The sequence below is a fragment of the Oncorhynchus kisutch genome, linkage group LG11 (genome assembly GCF_002021735.2).
Source record: "Oncorhynchus kisutch isolate 150728-3 linkage group LG11, Okis_V2, whole genome shotgun sequence".
NCBI classification, from domain to species: Eukaryota; Metazoa; Chordata; class Actinopteri; order Salmoniformes; family Salmonidae; genus Oncorhynchus; species Oncorhynchus kisutch.
In genome coordinates, this window is record NC_034184.2 from 12,644,300 (window position 1) to 12,665,905 (window position 21,606).

The 21,606-nt window shown below is 43.3% G+C and overlaps 1 protein-coding gene across 3 annotated transcripts in view; it reads right to left on the bottom strand.

The window, feature by feature from the left end:
* LOC109900011 (calcineurin-like phosphoesterase domain containing 1) overlaps positions 1–21,606 on the bottom strand; it is a 52,790-nt gene that overhangs the window by 12,412 nt on the left and 18,772 nt on the right. For 2 of the 3 annotated variants that reach the window (XM_020495719.2, XM_031835302.1), the window contains exons 3-4: positions 16,487–16,659; positions 15,872–16,130 (exon numbers count right to left, since the gene is read on the bottom strand). In XM_020495719.2, coding sequence (XP_020351308.1) covers positions 15,872–16,130; positions 16,487–16,659 — 432 coding nt within the window. Of the gene's footprint in view, positions 1–15,432; positions 15,693–15,871; positions 16,131–16,486; positions 16,660–21,606 lie in introns of those variants that run through there. The other variant, XM_031835303.1, reaches the window with a different exon arrangement.

Below are 21,606 nucleotides of genomic sequence, written 5' to 3' on the forward strand. Positions count from 1 at the left end.
TACCGGAAGGTATAAACAAATTAAAAATCGAAAAGAGATAGAAAGTAAACATGGGTCCAGTGAGTGTTTGGGCCGCGGCGATTCAGACAGTTAGCAGGCCTGTGCTAACAAGCTAACAGTTAGTAGGCCGGGGCTAAACAAGCTAGCAGTTAGCAGGCCGAGTTAGCAAGCAAGGAGATAGCAAGGGCTAGAGAGTTAGCCTTTGGGGGACGTCACGATGGGGTGAGTCTGTTTATTCCTCTTCATGCTTAGGCTCGTTGTCCTGTTGGAAGGTGAACCTTGCTCAGGAGCAGGTTTTCATCAAGGATCTCTCTGTACTTTGCTCTGTTCATCATTCCCTCAATCCAGACTAGTCTCACAGTCCCTACCTCTGAAAAACATCCCCACAGCATAATGCTGCCACCACCATGCTTCTCCGTAGGGATGGTGCCAGGTTTCCTCCAGATGTAACGCTTGGCCTTCAGGCCAAAGAGTTCAATCTTGGTTTCTTCAGACCAGAGAATCTTGTTTCTCATGGTCTGAGTCTTTAGGTGCCTTTTGGCAAACTCCAAGCAGGCTGTCATGTGCCTTTTACTGAGGTGTGGCTTCCATCTGGTCACTACCATAAAGGCCTGATTGGTGGAGTGCTGCAGAGATGGTTGTCCTTCTGGAAGGTTTTTCCATCTCCACAGAGGAACTCTGGAGCTCTGTCAGAGTGACAATCGAATTATTGGTCACCTCCCTGACCAAGGCCCTTCTCTCCCGATTGCTGTTTGGCCGGGCAGCCAGCTCTAGGAAGAGTCTTGGTAGTTCCATATTTCTCCCATTTAATAATGATGGAGGCCACTGTGTTCTTGGGGACCTTCAATGCTGAAGAAATGTTTTGGTACCCTCCCCCAGATCTGTGCCGTGACATAATCCTGTCTCAGAGCTCGACAGACAATTCCTTCGACCTCATGGCTTGATTGTTGCTCTGACATGCACTGTCAACTGTGGTACCTTATATAGACAGGTGTGTGCCTTTCCAAATCATGTTCAAATCAAATCACATTTTATTTGTCACATACACATGGTTAGCAGATGTTAATGCGAGTGTAGTGAAATGCTTGCGCTTCTAGTTCCGACAATGCAGAAATAACCAACAAGTAATTCTTCTAACAATTCCAAAACTACTGTCTTATACACACAAGTGTAAGGGGATAAAGAATATGTACATAAAGATATATGAATGAGTGATGGTACAGAGCGGCATAGGCAAGATACAGTAGATGGTATCGAGTACAGTATATACATATGAGATGAGTATGTAAACAAAGTGGCATAGTTAAAGTGGCTAGTGATACATGTATTACATAAAGATGCAGTAGATGATATAGAGTACAGCATATACGTATACATATGAGATGAATAATGTAGGGTATGTAAACATTATATTAGGTAGCATTGTTTAAAATGGCTAGTGATATATTTTACATCATTTCCCATCAATTCCCATTATTAAAGTGGCTGGAGTTGAGTCAGTGTGTTGGCAGCAGCCACTCAATGTTAGTGGTGGCTGTTTAACAGTCTGATGGCCTTGAGATAGAAGCTGTTTTTCAGTCTCTCGGGTCCCAGCTTTGATGCACCTGTACTGACCTCGCCTTCTGTATGATAGCGGGGTGAACAGGCAGTGGCTCGGGTGGTTGTTGTCCTTGATGATCTTTATGGCCTTCCTGTAACATCGGGTGGTGTAGGTGTCCTGGAGGGCAGGTAGTTTGCCCCCAGTGATGCGTTGTGCAGACCTCACTACCCTCTGGAGAGCCTTACGGTTGTGGGCGGAGCAGTTGCCGTACCAGGCGGTGATACAGCCCGCCAGGATGCTCTCGATTGTGCATCTGTAGAAGTTTGTGAGTGCTTTTGGTGACAAGCCAAATTTCTTCAGCCTCCTGAGGTTGAAGAGGCGCTGCTGTGCCTTCTTCACGATGCTGTCTGTGTGGGTGGACCAATTCAGTTTGTCTGTGATGTGTATGCCGAGGAACGTAAAACTTGCTACCCTCTCCACTACTGTTCCATCGATGTGGATAGGGGGGTGTTCCCTCTGCTGTTTCCTGAAGTCCACAATCATCTCCTTAGTTTCGTTGACGTTGAGTGTGAGGTTATTTTCCTGACACCACACTCCGAGGGCCCTCAACTCCTCCCTGTAGGCCGTCTCATCGTTGTTGGTAATCAAGCCAGCCACTGTTGTGTCGTCCGCCAACTTGATGATTGAATTGGAGGCGTGCGTGGCCACGCAGTCGTGGGTGAACAGGGAGTACAGGAGAGGGCTCAGAACGCACCCTTGTGGGGCCCCAGTGTTGAGGATCAGCGGGGTGGAGATGTTGTTGCCTACCCTCACCACCTGGGGGTGGCCCGTCAGGAAGTCCAGTACCGAGTTGCACAGGGCGGGGTCGAGACCCAGGATCTCGAGCTTGATGACGAGCTTGGTGGGTACTATGGTGTTAAATGCCGAGCTGTAGTCGATGAACAGCATTCTCACATAGGTTTTCCTCTTTTCCAGATGGGTTAGGGCAGTGTGCAGTGTGGTTGAGATTGCATCGTCTGTGGACCTATTTGGGCGGTAAGCAAATTGGAGTGGGTCTAGGGTGTCAGGTAGGGTGGAGGTGATATGGTCCTTGACTAGTCTCTTAAAGCACTTCATGATGACGGAAGTGAGTGCTACGGGGCGGTAGTCTTTTAGCTCAGTTACCTTAGCTTTCTTGGGAACAGGAACAATGGTGGCCCTCTTGAAGCATGTGGGAACAGCAGACTTGGATAGGGATTGATTGAATATGTCCGTAAACACACCAGCCAGCTGGTCTGCGCATGATCTGAGGGAGCGGCTGGGGATGCCGTCTGGGCCTGCAGCCTTGCGAGGGTTAACACGTTTAAATGTTTTACTCACCTCGGCTGCAGTGAAGGAGAGGCCGCATGTTTTGGTTGCAGGCCGTGTCTGTGGCACTGTATTGTCCTCAAAGCGGACAAAAAGGTTATTTAGTCTGCCTGGGAGCAAGCCCCGTGACGGGGCTGGTTTTCTTTTTGCAATCCGTGATTGACTGTAGACCCTGCCACATACCTCTTGTGTCTGAGCCGTTGAATTGAGATTCTACTTAGTCTCTATACTGACGCTTAGCTTGTTTGATTGCCTTGCGGAGGGAATAGCTACACTGTTTGTATTCGGTCATGTTTCCGGTCACCTTGCCCTGATTAAAAGCAGTGGTTCGCGCTTTCAGTTTCACGTGAATGCTGCCATCAATCCACGGTTTCTGGGCTTTATATGCATCGCGGAAGTTAGAATAGCAGTGATCCAAGGTTTTGCCAGCCCTGGTTGCGCAATCGATATGCTGATACAATTTAGGGAGTCTTGTTTTCAGATTAGCCTTGTTAAAATCCCCAGATACAATGAATGCAGCCTCAGGATGTATGGATTCCAGTTTGCAGAGTCAAATAAAGTTAGTTCAGAGCCATCGATGTGTCTGCATGGGGGGGAATATATACGTCTGTGATTATAATCGAAGAGAATTCCCTTGGTAGATAATGCGGTCGACATTTGATTGTGATGAATTCTAAATCAGGTGAACAGAAGGACTTGAGTTCCTGTATGCTTTTGTGACTACACCACGTCTTGTTAGCCATAAGGCATACACCCCCGCCCCTCTTCTTACCAGAAAGATGTTTGTTTCTGTCGGCGCGATGCGTGAAGAAACCAGCTGGCTGCACCGACTCCGATAGCGTCTCTCCAGTGAGCCATGTTTCCGTGAAGCAAAGCACGTTACAGTCTCTGATGTCCCTCTGGAATGCTACCCTTGCTCGGATTTCATCAACCTTGTTGTCAAGAGACTGGACATTGGCGAGAAGTATACTGGGGAGTGGTGCACGATGTGCCCGTCTCTGAAGTCTGACCAAAAGACCGCTACGTTTCCTTCTTTTACGAAGTCGTTTTTTTGGGTCGCCGGCTGGGATCCATTCCGTTGTCCTGGGTGAAAGGCAGAACACAGGATCCGCTTCGCGAAAGTCATATTCTTGGTCGTACTGATGGTGAGTTGACGCTGCTCTTATATTCAGTAGTTCTTCTTGACTGTATGTAATGAAACCTAAGATAACCTGGGGTACTAATGTAAGAAAAAACACGGGAAAAAAACAAAAAACTGCATAGTTTCCTATGAACGCGAAGCGAGGCGGCCATCTCTGTCGGCGTTTGATGTCATTATGGGGTAATGTGTATAGATTGATGAGAGGGGGAAAAAACTATTGAATCAAGTTTAGAATAAGGCTAACATAACACAATGTGGAAAAAGTCAAGGAGTCAGAATACTTTCCGGTGTGTGTGTGTGTGTGTGAGAGCAAATGATGGAGTGAGTGTGTGTAGGGCCCTGTGAGTGTACATAGAGACAGTGCAAAAATAAGAATAAAATACAAGGGTCAACTTAGTCTGTGTAGCCATTTAGTTAGCTAGTCCGTGTAGCCATTTAGTTAGCTATTTAACAGTCTTATGGCATGGGGAAATGAAGCTGTTCAGGAGCCTGTTGGTGTCAGACTTGATGAACCGCTTGCCGTGCAGAAGCAGAGAGAACAGCTTGGGTGGGTTTGTAGTCTAATGATTTTCTGGGCCTTCCTTTCACACCGATTGACCCCATTCTGAGGTCCTGGATGGCAGGGAGCTCGGTCCCAGTCATTCGAGGAAGATGGTGAATCATCACTGCAGGAACAGTAGGTAGTAGAGAGCCTCATTCTGTCTCAAATATGATCATTAGGGCCCTCACGGAATCCAGGCATTAAAACATAATTCAACAATATAAAAAACATTTGACCTTAGCAGGGAATCAACTAAATGTATTGAATTAATTCAATTTGCAGAAGTTTATCATAAGACATGAACAGAATGCATCAGTGATCCGTATTTGCTGTGTGTGTGTGCAGTGCGGGAGTCTACCACTTTGTGTAGCCATTAGCGATGATGCTAATGAAAAGTCTTCCGGTAGATGGAAAGCTTTCCCAAAAACCTTCTCAATTAAATGTTAACTACGAAGTAGCCTATACTTATCTGGCAGAATAATATCATGATTATTTTAATCAATCAAGATGGTAGAGTTTGCAAAACAAATACCCTACAAATGTGGAGAAAAAAAAACACTTGCTAGATGCACACTTGAATTGAAGGGTAACTACTAACCTTTCTGCAAACCCTTAAAATATTAAGAAAATACAAACCACAGCAACAATGACAATATAAGCATCAGAGAGGGAAAAGACAGAATTATCAGGAGGAAAAATAAGAGGAAGTGAACCAACAAGACGAAAGAAAAATTACTTTTTAAATGAGGTTTCCTCTGAGGACCATCACAGTGTATAGATAGATAGAGAGAGAGAGAGAGAGAGAGATCTAAATCAGCCATACATCTCTCTTTCTCCCACTCCCATTTTGATGTCCTACCTCGGGGTTTATTCAGGAGAGTGAGACAGAGCAGTTCAGAATGTTCTGATTTAAATACATGTATTGTTTGACTCTTTGTTGTTAGGGAACCGAAGGACCTCTATCCAGTGCATGTCTATCTACAGGGGGCACAGCAGGACAGGAACTGTGCCTAACCTGCCTAATGCTTGAAGGGTGAGGAGGGTGTCACAATCTGTGGATTGGCTATCAAACCGTACACAATCATCCTATCATTTCTGATAACACGAGTTGAGAACTCTACCTACCCCAGAATGAAAAGTAAAAGCTATTAATGTTAGGATGAAATCATCCTGAATTAATTTGACTACATCAGTGTTACAGTCATGAAAAAAGCTCATGAAACCAAATGAGAATGATTTATAAAACAAACACAAACAACATAAAACAAGCCATGTCACTTAGCACTTTTGTTCTTCACCAATTGAGCTAAAACCATCTGTCAATGTTGAGGAGTAGTCAGCCTACTCTGCTCCTCTTGATAGTGTGGTGAAGCTTCAGGATTCATTGGTAGTGATCACTTAACAGCCAGTGTTACTGGCTCATTCATATCTCCAGCTAGAGTCAGGCCTGCTGGGAGTCCAAATGGAAAAATGAGATGAGAAACATCTACACACTCTGTCTGCACTCACAAGTGGTATCAGTCACTAGCTCTAATGTCCTAACGTAGTCTGTTTCCCTCAGGAGATCTTCCTGACCACGCCATTAAAAGGATTGGATAAATAAGTGATCCAACCTGTTCAGACCTGCTCCAGAGCACTCAGGACCTCAGCATGGGGTGAATGTTCTCTCTCTAGACTCTCCCTTAGCCTCCCACTCTCACACTGTTCACTCCCAACAGAGCTGTCATTGACACATCTGTAAGACTGCGGTGTACGTGTGAATGCGTGTGCATTTGTACCCTTTGTGTGTGTGGTAGAGGGCGGGTGTCAGAGTATTGGACTAGAAATAATTCATCATGAAAGCGTGTCTAGCTGTAGATAATTAGCATGACCGAGGGAAATAGAACATTTAAGTAGCTAGCATGTGGATTTTCATCTATGGCCTGTGCCTGAAAGATCCATCACTCTCATCATATCTCTCTTATTGCGTCCCAACTGGCACCCTAATCCCTATATAGAGCACTGCCTTTTACCATTTCATGATGAAATGTATTTCTGTATATAGGGAATAGGGTGCCATTTGGAACGTGGCCTCTATCTCAGGATCCCGTTCCAATGTCATCACCCTACACATAGTACTACTGTGCTGTGTGTTACTGTGGTGTGGGGGTAGATCAGAGGTGCACAGCTTCAGTCCTGCTGTTTTCTGGTCTTTTATCCCGAGACTGATTCCTAGATGACATCTGATTTCTACTCTTTAAATCGCTTGTTCTGTTATGTCTTAATTTCTTGTCCTTTTTTAAAGTGTTATTGTGTTGCTAGGTATTGCTGCACTGTTGGAGCTAGAAACACAAGCCTTTCGCTGCACCTGCAATTACATCTGCAAAACTGTGTATGCAAAAAATAAACTTTGATTTGATATCAGTAACATCCACGAAATGCTGGTGAAAAAGATTTCAGGCAGGTAGAAAAAGATTTCCACCTGCCTGGGAAACCAGATATGTACGTTCTCCACTCTCAGTAACATCAATAGAGCGCCAGAGAGAAATTAAAAACCAGTTAATATATCTGAAAGGGCAATATATCAATCATGAATACTAAATCATCAGACATGAATGGAAAAACACATGATTCATCTTGGTCGTAGTGGTATTCGCATTGTCAATTCACATGCTTGACAATACAAAAGAAACATGGATACAACTAAAAGCTTACATCATATTATACACAGTTAAAGGGTTACTGCGAGCAACGCTACCATACCTGTAGACTTCGTCATTGCGCTAAAGCTAATTAGCATTGGCTTGTGAAACTACCCCTAACTTCCTACACACTGCACGCAGAGACATAACAATGGTATCCATGAGTTCCTCGGACTCCGTGGAAGTAGAAGGGCCTACATGCCAGAATCTGGCATTATCCCTTTAAGTGTCGCCATTCTGAGAGCACGAGGAACAACAATGCTCATGCATCTATAAATGCCCTTTCAATAGAAACGACTTCAGAGTCCGAAACAATACTGTAGAGACAACCTTCATCTTCCCTGGTCCGTAAACACACAGAAACCTCCTTCACCTAAATTAAACAGTGAGGGTATATGGGCGTATATGGGCGTGCAACAAGTTACACATACAGATTGCAAAATAGTTGGGAAGAGATTTTTGATGTACTGATTCCATGGTACAGGGTGTATGAGTTGATATATAAAACACAAGATTCAAGACTTCGTGCTTTTCAGCAAAAATTATTATACAGAATTCTTGCCACCAACAAAATGTTGAATATTCGGGACATACAATCATCGAAGCTCTGTAGATTTTGTTGTGAGAATACAGAATCAATAGACCATTTATTTTGGTATTGCCCTCAGGTAGCCTGTTTCTGGTCTCAGGTTCAGGAATGGCTGAAAAGGCATAGCATTGATCTAAAATTGACCCTAGTAATAGTACTGTTAGGAGATCTGGAGAGACCTGGTCAGTCAATTACTAATATACTAATACTCTTAGTAAAATAATTTATATTCAACTCGCAATCTGTGGATCCTATTCGATTAGATTGATTGAAAATGTACGTTAAACATTACAGCATAGTTGAAAGATATGTGTTGCGTAGAAACCCGAAGTGGGTGGCCAGCAGAGATAGATGGGATGGGCTGAGGGAAGCTGAGGGTTGGGATGTGGAATTGGAGACAGGTGGGAGTGGAGTTGCTGTGCGGGAGATTGACCAACATTCTAAGATTATATATATATATTTTTTTAAGTCAAAATAAAACATAATAAAAAGTGTTTGAATGACACTGAAATAATGCTGGTTTGCCTGAGGCTGATGCCGTGCAGGCCTTTGTACACATGCATATACACACACACTCATTCAAATAAACACATACAAGAACACACACATACATGAAATAGTGCCAGACATGCACACAAACATATACAGTTGGCATCGCTGTTATGATTTTAGTTGTCCTTGATGTCCTTTGTTTTAAATTATTGTTCTTTGCTGGGTTCTTGGGGGTGGGCAATGGAATTGTATTTTTTCAAATTTTCTTCTTGAGGGGGGGGGGGGGGGGACTGTTGGAGGGGTCTCAAATGGTTGAGGGATAGCTATTGGGGAACTGTGGAGGAACTTGGAGGGTTCGGATTCACGTTTTTTTGGCCTGGTGGGAGATCTGTCATCGTGCCCTTGAGCAGGGCTTGACCCTGGATGCTTCGGTGTGTCGCTCTGAATGGGAGTCTGTTGGATGACTGGTGTGGTGTAGTTGTTGAGCGGCTTCACTGCAAGTATATTGTATGTTTTGGATATTCAATAAAACATTTTTTTAAACAGTTACACATTCCCTAGAGGACATTCAACACCTTCACTTTGGTTCCCATCCCCTGGGCTCTGACACCCTGGTGCTACACTACACATTATCACCAACCTCCATCTCTGTTCCCAAGGCTTTACACCTCCTCACTCCTCTCAGGCTTAAAACAAGGGGGTTAAAGTCTTATCTACTAATCAAATCCCTGGGGATAATAAAAGAGTTCTGCACACCTGGATTGTACAATATTTGCAATCTAAAATTCTTCGACAAACAACTTGACACAGAGCTTGATCATAGCTAGACAGTCATTTTTAAGCTAAGTAAAAACTGTAACTAGGCCACTCAGGAACATTCAATGTCTTCTTGATAAGCAACTCCGGTGTAGATTTGACCTTGTTTTAGGTTATTGTCCTACTTATGGGTGAATTTGTCCCCCAGTGTCTTTTGGAGAGCAGACTGAACCAGGTTTTTCTCTAGGATTTTGCCTGTGCTTAGTTCCATTTAGTTTCTTTTGTATCTTGAAAAACTCCCCAGTGCATTCCGATGACAACCATACACATAACATGATGCAGCCGCCACTATGCTTGAAAATATGTAGAGTGCTACTCAGTAATGTGTTGTATTGGATTTGTCCCAAACATTACACTTTGTATTAGTTGGCTAATTGATTTGCCACATTTTTCACAGTATTACTTTAGTGCCTTGTTTCAAACATGACGCATGTTTTGGAATATTTGTATTCTGTAAAGGCTTCCTTTTCCCTCAGTCAATTAGGTTAGTATTGTGGAGTAACTACAATGTTGATCCATCCTCCGTTTTCTCATATCACTGCTTGACTGAGGCACCAGCTCTAGTCGGCTGGCCCTCGCTACATATTCGTCGCCAGACCCACTGGCTCCAGGTCATCTACAAGTCTATGCTAGGTAAAGCTCCGCCTTATCTCAGCTCACTGGTCACGATGGCAACACCCATCCGTAGCACGCGCTCCAGCAGGTGTATCTCACTGATCATCCCTAAAGCCAACACCTCATTTGGCCGCCTTTCGTTCCAGTACTCTGCTGCCTGTGACTGGAACGAATTGCAAAAATCGCTGAAGTTGGAGACTTTTATCTCCCTCACCAACTTCAAACATCAGCTATCTGAGCAGCTAACCGATCGCTGCAGCTGTACATAGTCTATTGGTAAATAGTTCACCCTTTTCACCTACCTCATCCCCATACTGTTTTTATTTATTTACTTTTCTGCTCTTCTGCACACCAATACCTCTACATGACCATCTGATCATTTATCACTCCAGTGTTAATCTGCAAAATTGTAGGTGAAAAGGGTGAAAAAAAAAAAAAAAAAAGGTGCTGACTCACCTTGGAAACTATCTAGCCCTCTGGAGCTGACAGAAGTCCTGCTCCTGGCTTTGTAGCTCCCTGCTGGCCCCCGGGTTGCCACAAAAATCATGTTAAACACTATTATTGCACACAGAGCGAGTCCATGCAACATCTTATTTGACTTGCTAAGCACATTTTTTCTCCTGATCTTATTTAGGCTTGCCATAACAAAGGGGTTGAATACTTAACTCTAGACATTTCAGCTTTTCATTTTTAATTAATTTGTAAAAAAAAAAAAAAAAAATACACTGACATTATGGAGCATTTTGTGTAGACCAGTCACAAAAAAATCTCAATTTAATACATTTTAAATTCAGACTAAATGCAACATGTGGAACAAGTCAAGGGGTGTGAATATTTTCTAAAAGGCACTCTATTTTGAAATGTGTTTCGGTCGGTTGAGATATTTTTTACCAGACGCCAGCATCATGCCCTGCAGTGAAAAACACTTCATATACACATCTCCAGTTTTCCAATAAACAGGAACAAAGGGTCTCTAAACGCAATATTTCTCTTGGAGTCTTCGTACCAAAATACGCTGCAGCCAGTCTGCCTACTGCTGTATGATGCAAATAGAACAAAACAAGTAAAACACTAAACAATAGCTGAGAGACCGTAACCAGTATCTGACCCTGGTGATTAGGAATGATAGGAATAGCAGCACTTCTCCTGCTAACAGAGAGAGAGAGGATGCTGATCATAGCTTGCCGGACAAAACAGACAAGCGTCTCAGAATAGATGAGCTCCCTCTGCAGAAAATATGTACAGTAGACAATATGGCAGCCTCGTAAATTACAGTAGAGTGGACAATATGGTAGCCTCGTACATTACAGTAGAGGAGTGGACAATATGGTAGTCTCGTACATTGCAGTAGTGTGTCCAATATGGTAGCCTTGTGCATTACAGTAGAGTAGACAATTGTAGCCTCGTACATTACAGTAGACTGTGGTAGCATCGTACACATCGGAGTAGATAATATAGTAGCCTCGTATACAGTAGAGTAGACGATATAGTAGCCTCATACATTACCGTAGACTATGGTAGACTCGTATATTACAGTAGAGTAGACAAAATGGTAGCCTTGTACATTACAGTAGACTATGGTAGCCTCGTATATTACAGTAGTGTAGACAATATAGTAGCCTCGTACATTACAGTAAACAACATGGTAACCTTGTACATTACAGTAGACAATGTGTTTTCGCTTTGTCATTATGGGGTATTGTGTGTAGATTAAGGACATTTTTTTTATTTGAGGACATTTTAGAACAAGGCTGTAACGTAACAAAATGTAGAGAAGTCTTGGGGTCTGAATACTTGCCAAATGCTCTGTATATTACAGTAGACAATATGGTAGCCTCGTATTACAGTAGAGTAGACAAAATGGTAGCCTTGTACATTACAGTAAACAATGGTAGCCTAGGACATTACAGTAGAGTAGACAAAATGGTAGCCTTGTATATTACAGTAGACAAATCAAATCAAAAAATGTTGTCACATACACATGGTTAGCAGATGTTAATGCGAGTGTAGCGAAATGCTTGTGCTTCTAGTTCCGACAATGCAGTAATATCTAACAAGTAATCTAACCTAACAATTTCACAACAACTACCTTATACACACACAAGTGTAAAGGAATGAAACAGAATATGTACGTAAAAATATATGAATGAGCGATGGCCGAACGCCATAGGCAAGATGCAGTAGATGGTGTGGAGTACAGTATATACACATATGAGATGAGAAATGTAGGGTATGTAAACAATGTTGAGGATCAGCGGGGTGGAGATGTTACCTACCCTCACCACCTGCGGGGCGGACCCGTCAGGAAGTCCAGAACCCAGTTGCACAGGGCGGGGTCGAGACCCAGGGTCTCAAGCTTAATGACGAGTTTGGTGGGTACTATGGTGTTAAATGCTGAGCTGTAGTCAATGAACAGCATTCTTACATAGGTATTCCTCTTGTCCTGATGGGTTAGGGCAGTGCGCAGTGTGATTGCGTCGTCTGTGGATCTATTGGGGCGGAAAGCAAATTGGAGTGGGTCTAGGGTGTCAGGTAGGGTGGAGGTGATATGGTCCTTGACTAGCCTCTCAAAGCACTTCATGATGACGGAAGTGAGTGCTACAGGGCGATAGTCATTTAGCTCCGTTACCTTCGCTTTCTTGGGAACAGGAACAATGGTGGCCCTCTTGAAGCATGTGGGAACAGCAGACTGGGATAAGGATTGATTGAATATGTCCGTAAACACACCAGCCAGCTGGTCTGCGCATGCTCTGAGGACGCGGCTGGGGATGCAGTCTGGGCCTGCAGCCTTACTCACGTTGGCTGCAGTGAAGGAGAGCCCGCAGATTTTGGTTGCGGGCCGTGTCAATGGCACTGTGTTGTCCTCAAAGCAAGCAAAGAAGTTGTTTACTTTGTCTGGGAGCAAGACATCGTGGTCCACGACGGGGCTGGTTTTCCTTTTGTAGTCTGTGATTGACTGTAGACCCTGCCACACACCTCTCGTGTCGGAGCCGTTGAATTGCGACTCTACTGTCTCTCTATACTGACGCCTAGCTTGTTTGATATTCCTTGCGGAGGGAATAGCTACACTGTTTGTATTCGGTCATGTTTCCGGTCACCTTGCCCTGATTAAAAGCAGTGTTTCGCACTTTCAGTTTTGGGCAAATGCTGCAATCAATCCACGGTTTCTGGTTGGGGAAAGCTTTAAGACGCTGTGGGTACAACATCACTGATTCACTTGCTAATAAACTCGCTCACCGAATCAGCGTATTCATCAATGTTATTGTCCGACGCTATGCGGAACATATCCCAGTCCACGTTATCGAAGCAATCTTGAAGCTTGGAATCCGATTGGTCGGATCAGCATTGAACAGACCTGTGCACGGGCGCTTACAATATACATTACAGTAGAGTAGACAATATGGTAGCCTCGTACATTACAGTAGAGAAAATTGTAGCATCATACATTACAGTAGAGCAGACAATGTTAGCCTCGTACATTACAGTAGACAATATGGTAACCTTGTACATTACAGTAGAGTAGACAAATGGTAGTCTCGTACATTACAGTAGAGTACACAAATGGTAGCCTCGTATTACAGTAGACAATGTGGTAACCTTGTACATTACCAAATCAAACTGTCACATGCGCCGAATACAACAAGCGTACAAAACAAATGGGGGGAAGCCCACAATTTTATGGGCTTTCCTCTGACACCGCCCATTATATTACAGTACATTAGACAACATAGCTTGCATCACTAAGAGAACATTGGCTATGTGTGTTATATTACTTTACTACAAGTGCAATACTTAACACTCCCATGCCCTAGTCTATAGCTGTACTAGCATAACAGCTGGGGAAATATTAGTGTGGATGAGTTGAACTTGATCTTCCTTTCATATGAGCTTGACATGTTGGTAAAAAAAAAACAGCAGATCCTGAAATCCATTTTGAGAGTTTGCGTTTAGGCTAGAATGAATGGTGGTCTGTGCCTGAGAGTAAACATATCTGTAGAGTTAAAAACGTACTCACACTCAAGCTATGAGAAGGGGAAAAAACAAGGAGGCCGAGATTCTAAAATATTCTTAATTCAATCTATGCACAAAAGAATACAAAAGTTGAAAGTGCTAAAAAGGGCTAAACCAAAAAAAAGGAGCATAGGTTTCAGCTTTTACATCTTCATCAGTGCTGTACAGACTAACTAAAATGACACACTTAAGACATACAGGTGTTATTTTAATTAGTTTTACGTCTTCAGCTTTATACAGCACTGATGAAACGTATGCTCCTTTTTTGGTTCAGCACTATGCACTTTCACCTTTGTATACTTTTGAGCATGGATTAAATTAAGTACAGTGCCTTCAGAAAGTATTCATACCCCTTGACTTATTCCATATTTTGTTGTTACAGCCTAAATTCAAAATTGATTAAATATACATTTCTCACCCATCTACACACAATACCGCATAACGACAAAGTGAAAACATGTTTTTAAGAAATGTTTGCAAATTTATTGAAAATGAAATACAGAAATCTAATTCACATAAGTATTCACACCCCCGAGTCAATAATTTGTAAAAGCACCTTTGGTAGCGATTACAGCTGTGAGTCTTTCTGGGTAAATCTCAAATAACTTTCCACACCTGGATTGTGCAACATTTGCCCATTATTCTTTTCAAAATTCTTCAAGCTCTGTCAAATTGGTTGTTGATCATTGTTATGCAACCATTTTCAGGTCTGGCTGTAGATTTACAATAAAAACTAACTCAGCCACTCAGGAAGATTCACTGTCTTCTTTGTAAGCAACTCCAGTGTAGATTTGGCCTTGTGTTTTAAGTTTTTGTCCTGCTGAAAGGTGAATTCATCTTCCAGTGTCTGGTGGAAACCAGACTGAACCAGGTTTGACTGTGCTTAGCTTCATTTCGTTTATTTTTTATCCTGAAACTCCCCAGCCCTTGCCGATGACAAGCATATCAATAACATGATGCAGCCACTACTATGCTTGAAAATATGGAGAGTGGTACTCAGTAATATGTTGTATTGGATTTGCCCCAAACATAACAAGTTGTATTCAGGAGAAAAAGTTACTGCTTGGCAGTAATACTTAAGTGCCTTGTTGCGAACAGGATGCATGTTTTTGAATATTTTTATTCTTACAGGCTTCATTATTTTCACTCTCAAATGGGTTAATATGGTGGAGAAACTACAATGGTGATCCATCCTCAGTTTTCTCCTATCACAGCCATTCAACTCTGTAACTGTTGTAAAGTCACCATTGGCCTCCTGGTGAAATCCCTGATATGTTTCCTTCCTCTCAGGCAACTGAGTTAGAAAGGACACCAGTATCTTTGTAGTGACTGGGTTTATTGATACACCATCCAAAAGTGTAATTAATAACTTCACCATGCTCAAAGGGATATTGAATGTCTGGTAAAAAAAAATCTATCTACCAATATGTGCCCTTTGCAAGTCATTGCAAAATCTCCCTGGTCTTTGTGATTGAATCTACAATTATCTGTATGTGTGGGGTACAGAGATGAGATAGTCATTCAAAAATCCCATTAAACACTATTATTGCACAAAGTGAGTCCATGCAACTTATTTGACATAAGCACATTACTCCTAAACATATTTAGGCTTGTCATAACAAAGGGGTTGAATACTTATTGACTCAAGACATTTCAGCTTTTTGTTTTTAATTTATTTGCAAAAAATATTGAAAAACATAATTCCACTGACATTATGGGGTATTGTGTGTAGGCCAGTGACAGAATCTCAACTTAATCCATTTTAAATTCAGGCTGTAAATGTGGGAAAAAAATTCAGGGGCTGTTCCTCCTTGGTCCTCCTCACTGTGACTTATCCTGTAGTAAACCTGTTGACACACTAATCCCATCTTTCCCTGGTGTGAGGGCTGTGTTGCACAGCTAAATCTGGGCTGTGTTCACTAAGCACAAAACAAGAGGAGACCACTTCCTAAATAAAGGTTGTGGGGTAAATCCTAACTTCCACTGAAATGTAATTTTCACTAAGTCTACCATTAACATCAATGCATGAAGTGAAAATAAGTCTAGTGGAAGTTAGATTCCCCCCTGAATAAAGGTTAAATCAAGTTAAATCACCTACCTGCCCGTTTGAACCTGCCTAGGAGGCTCTGCCTCGTGGCGGTCTGCAGGTTAAAGTAGTCGTCCTCCTCGTCGGGGGTCTTTAAGTACAGAGGGATGTGCTGGAACACCAGGACGTGTTTGGGGGTGACCCCGGGCCCCTGAGAGGCCCTCTGCAGCTGGCCCTCTAACCAGGCTTCCTGGGCGTCTCTCAGGTCGGGGCAGGCCGACGCATCAAAGAACAGCTGGGAGTTCAGCACCAGACACAGCACCCCTCCAACCTAAAAATCAGAGTGGCAGGTTTGGGATTACAGTATAGGTTAAGGTTATTAAGATAATGTCATTATGGCATTGCCATGGTTCTCATTAATGCCTTTAAAGCAGCCACATTACAACTGACCTGACTAGAGACAGTTGTCTCAGCACTATGACATCACTTTGCTTTCAGCTTGGGCCCCACAGAGTATACAATAACAGTAGTAATTCATGTTGGATAAAAAGGGGTGCCACTCTGTTCCTACTGGTCATGTTACAGGTCAATTGTTCCTATCCAGCTCCAAGGACCAGTGTTTATGTAAGGAACTTAAAGAGTTTTGTACAATCCACAGTAAGTTTTCATCTCACTCTAGCCACCCACCCAGAAGCTGAAGTAGTCGTCTCCCCAGGCGTTGCAGAACTGGGCTACAGTCTCTGGGGTGGGTGTGTTACCCAGGTCATGGTTTCCACTGACAAACACCAGAGGGATGGAGGGGTCTGTGCCCCTCAGAGCCACCTTCAAGTCCCGCTCCTGCCCCTCCCGGTACTGGGTGCCTGTATGGGGGAGAGGACACAATCACTGGAACAGTGGTAACATTTAGTTTGAACTTCCCAGGGTTTTTTTTGCATTTAAAGTTTGGATGGACATTATTACCCCCTGCCTATTCACATTATTCATTAAGGTCCACACAAAGAGGATACAGAATAAAACGGAGAAATGTAACCACTCTTAATAAAGTAAGGAGAAAGAGTACAATGGGTCCATTTATAATTTCCAATGTGTATCAAACAAACCCATTAATGCATAGCAAAGTATTTCATGCCTTCCTTTCTTCAGGTTTAGATTTTTTCATTTAAGTCATTATTTTACTGCCCTACTTTGAGATAGAAGTTTGGACAGGGTTTGTTTCATAAGACGAGTATTTCTGACAAAATGAAGAACGAGAGAAAATAACACAAGATAAAAACCTAGTGGGGTGGGGAGCCCAATCAGCCCATATGTCCTGTATAAGGGACTGGACGAGCAAGCAATCCTCTGATGACTAGTGTGGGAGAATACGCCAGATCAGAGAGCCATCTGGACTAAAAGTTACAATAAAATAACATTATTTAAAATCAGAGGAATCGTAAACAGCAACAAAATCAATCAGGTAACAAAGAATAACCATCAAGAGAGGTCAACTGACTACTGCTGTGAACAAATGGACAATAAATGGAGTCTGGTCTCAGGCTTTAATATGGGTTTCACTTTTTAGAATATTAGCTACTGGCAAATACATTTTTCATAAGTCCTCTTAAATCAATCTTTAAAACAATATTACAATTGTAAAAAAGGAGGCCTCGCCTACAGACACAGATAGGCTACTGTTGTTAGAGCCGCCACACAGGCTACTATTGTTAGATCAACCACACTACACCATACAGCAATTAGCTGCTATGACACTTCCATGAATCACCAGTCCCAACCATGCTCCAGCACAGCCCTGCTCCAGCACAGCCCTGCACCAGCCATAGCCAAGTTCCAGCACCTGCCCTGCTACCGTTATACCTCATCAATATGGATTTGGGACACTTAAACTGAGATGAATGAAACATGACTATCTGTGATTTCTGTAGACACATTCCCATTAAAAACACTGACTGCAGTTAAACTGTAACCTATAACCACGTCACACTGCAATGCTGACTTTCATTCACCTAGCCTGCGACAATCTCTGACCTTAAAGTTTTGATTTATTACAATGGTAAGGTCATTTTAGTTAGACAGCGAAAGGGCTGAGCTAGACTGAGCTGGGTTCAGAACATAGCTGAGAAAGAGGATTGACAGGTTTGGATAAACACATTCCCATGTGCCTCTGCTAAGGAGTCTATAGTCCTGTACTCGGCTGTATACCACATCCTTGGCTCAAGCATTTAGGAGACGGAATGGTTCTCTAGCTTCAGTCTAGCTATGCATCCATATGAAATCAGACTGTATATAGGCTATGCATCCATATGAAATCAGACTGTATATAGGCTATGCATCCATATGAAATCAGACTGTATATAGGCTATGCATCTATATTCAGACTGTATATAGGCTATGCATCCATATGAAATCAGACTGTATATAGGCTATGCATCCATATGAAATCAGACTGTATATAGGCTATGCATCCATATTCAGACTGTATATAGGCTATGCATCCATATTCAGACTGTATATAGGCTATGCATCCATATTCAGACTGTATATAGGCTATGCATCTATATTCAAACTGTATATAGGCTATGCATCCATATTCAGACTGTATATAGGCTATGCATCTATATTCAAACTGTATATAGGCTATGCATCTATATTCAAACTGTATTAAGGCTATGCATCCATATGAAATCAGACTGTATATAGGCTATGCATCCATATGAAATCAGACTGTATATAGGCTATGCATCCATATGAAATCAGACTGTATATAGGCTATGCATCCATATGAAATCAGACTGTATATAGGCTATGTATCCATATTAGACTGTATATAGGCTATGCATCCATATTCAGACTGTATAGGCTATGCATCCATATCAGACTGTATATAGGCTATGCATCCATATTAGAGACTGTATATAGGATATGCATCCATATTCAGACTGTATATAGGCTATGCATCCATATCAGACTGTATATAGGCTATGCATCCATATTCAGACTGTATATAGGCTATGCATCCATATTCAGACTGTATATAGGCTATGCATCCATATTCAGACTGTATATAGGCTATGCATCCATATTCAGACTGTATTTTTATTTTTTTATTTCACCTTTATTTAACCAGGTAGGCTAGTTGAGAACAAGTTCTCATTTGCAACTGCGACCTGGCCAAGATAAAGCATAGCAGTGTGAGCAGACAACAAAGAGTTACACATGGAGTAAACAATTAACAAGTCAATAACACAGTAGAAAACAAAGGGGGAGTCTATATACAATGTGTGCAAAAGGCATGAGGAGGTAGGCAAATAATTACAATTTTGCAGATTAACACTGGAGTGATGAATGATCAGATGGTCATGTACAGGTAGAGATATTGGTGTGCAAAAGAGCAGAAAAGTAAATAAATAAAAACAGTATGGGGATGAGGTAGGTGAAAAAGGGTGGGCTATTTACCAATAGACTATGTACAGCTGCAGCGATCGGTTAGCTGCTCAGATAGCTGATGTTTGAAGTTGGTGAGGGAGATAAAAGTCTCCAACTTCAGCGATTTTTGCAATTCGTTCCAGTCACAGGCAGCAGAGTACTGGAACGAAAGGCGGCCAAATGAGGTGTTGGCTTTAGGGATGATCAGTGAGATACACCTGCTGGAGCGCGTGCTACGGATGGGTGTTGCCATCGTGACCAGTGAGCTGAGATAAGGCGGAGCTTTACCTAGCATGGACTTGTAGATGACCTGGAGCCAGTGGGTCTGGCGACGAATATGTAGCGAGGGCCAGCCGACTAGAGCATACAAGTCGCAGTGGTGGGTGGTATAAGGTGCTTTAGTGACGAAACGGATGGCACTGTGATAGAAAACTGGATGCAGTCTGAGTAGAGTGTTGGAAGCCATTTTGTAGATGACATCGCCGAAGTCGAGGATCGGTAGGATAGTCAGTTTTACTAGGGTAAGCTTGGCGGCGTGAGTGAAGGAGGCTTTGTTGCGGAATAGAAAGCAGACTCTTGATTTGATTTTCGATTGGAGATGTTTGATATGAGTCTGGAAGGAGAGTTTGCAGTCTAGCCAGACACCTAGGTACTTATAGACGTCCACATATTCTAGGTCGGAACCATCCAGGGTGGTGATGCTAGTCGGGCATGCGGGTGCAGGCAGCGACCGGTTGAAAAGCATGCATTTGGTTTTACTAGCGTTTAAGAGCAGTTGGAGGCCACGGAAGGAGTGTTGTATGGCATTGAAGCTTGTTTGGAGGTTAGATAGCACAGTGTCCAAAGACGGGCCGAAGGTATATAGAATGGTGTCGTCTGCGTAGAGGTGGATCAGGGAATCGCCCGCAGCAAGAGCAACATCATTGATATACACAGAGAAAAGAGTCGGCCCGAGAATTGAACCCTGTGGCACCCCCATAGAGACTGCCAGAGGACCAGACAGCATGCCCTCCGATTTGACGCACTGAACTCTGTCTGCAAAGTAATTGGTGAACCAGGCAAGGCAGTCATCCGAAAAACCGAGGCTCCTGAGTCTGCCGATAAGAATATGGTGATTGACAGAGTCGAAAGCCTTGTCAAGGTCGATGAAGACGGCTGCACAGTACTGTCTTTTATCGATGGCGGTTATGATATCGTTGAGTACCTTGAGTGTGGATGAGGTGCACCCGTGACCGGCTCGGAAACCAGATTGCACAGCGGAGAAGGTGCGGTGGGATTCGAGATGGTCAGTGACCTGTTTGTTGACTTGGCTTTCGAAGACCTTAGATAGGCAGGGCAGGATGGATATAGGTCTGTAACAGTTTGGGTCCAGGGTGTCTCCCCCTTTGAAGAGGGGGATGACTGCGGCAGCTTTCCAATCCTTGGGGATCTCAGACGATATGAAAGAGAGGTTGAACAGGCTGGTAATAGGGGTTGCGACAATGGTGGCAGATAGTTTCAGAAATAGAGGGTCCAGATTGTCAAGCCCAGCTGATTTGTACGGGTCCAGGTTTTGCAGCTCTTTCAGAACATCTGCTATCTGGATTTGGTTAAAGGAGAACCTGGAGAGGCGGAAGGCATGGCCAGCCGTTGAGAAATGCTTATTGAAGTTTTCGATAATCATGGATTTATCAGTGGTGACCGTGTTACCTAGCCTCAGTGCAGTGGGCAGCTGGGAGGAGGTGCTCTTGTTCTCCATGGACTTCACGGTGTCCCAGAACTTTTTGGAGTTGGAGCTATAGGATGCAAACTTCTGCCTGAAGAAGCTGGCCTTAGCTTTCCTGACTGACTGCGTGTATTGGTTCCGGACTTCCCTGAACAGTTGCATATCACGGGGACTATTCGATGCTATTGCAGTCCGCCACAGGATGTTTTTGTGCTGGTCGAGGGCAGTCAGGTCTGGGGTGAACCAAGGGCTGTATCTGTTCTTAGTTCTGCATTTTTTGAACGGAGCATGCTTATCTAAAATGGTGAGGAAGTTACTTTTAAAGAATGACCAGGCATCCTCAACTGACGGGATGAGGTCAATGTCCTTCCAGGATACCCGGGCCAGGTCGATTAGAAAGGCCTGCTCACAGAAGTGTTTTAGGGAGCGTTTGACAGTGATGAGGGGTGGTCGTTTGACTGCGGCTCCGTAGCGGATACAGGCAATGAGGCAGTGATCGCTGAGATCCTGGTTGAAGACAGCGGAGGTGTATTTGGAGGGCCAGTTGGTCAGGATGACGTCTATGAGGGTGCCCTTGTTTACAGAGTTAGGGTTGTACCTGGTGGGTTCCTTGATGATTTGTGTGAGATTGAGGGCATCTAGCTTAGATTGTAGGACTGGCGAGGTGTTAAGCATATCC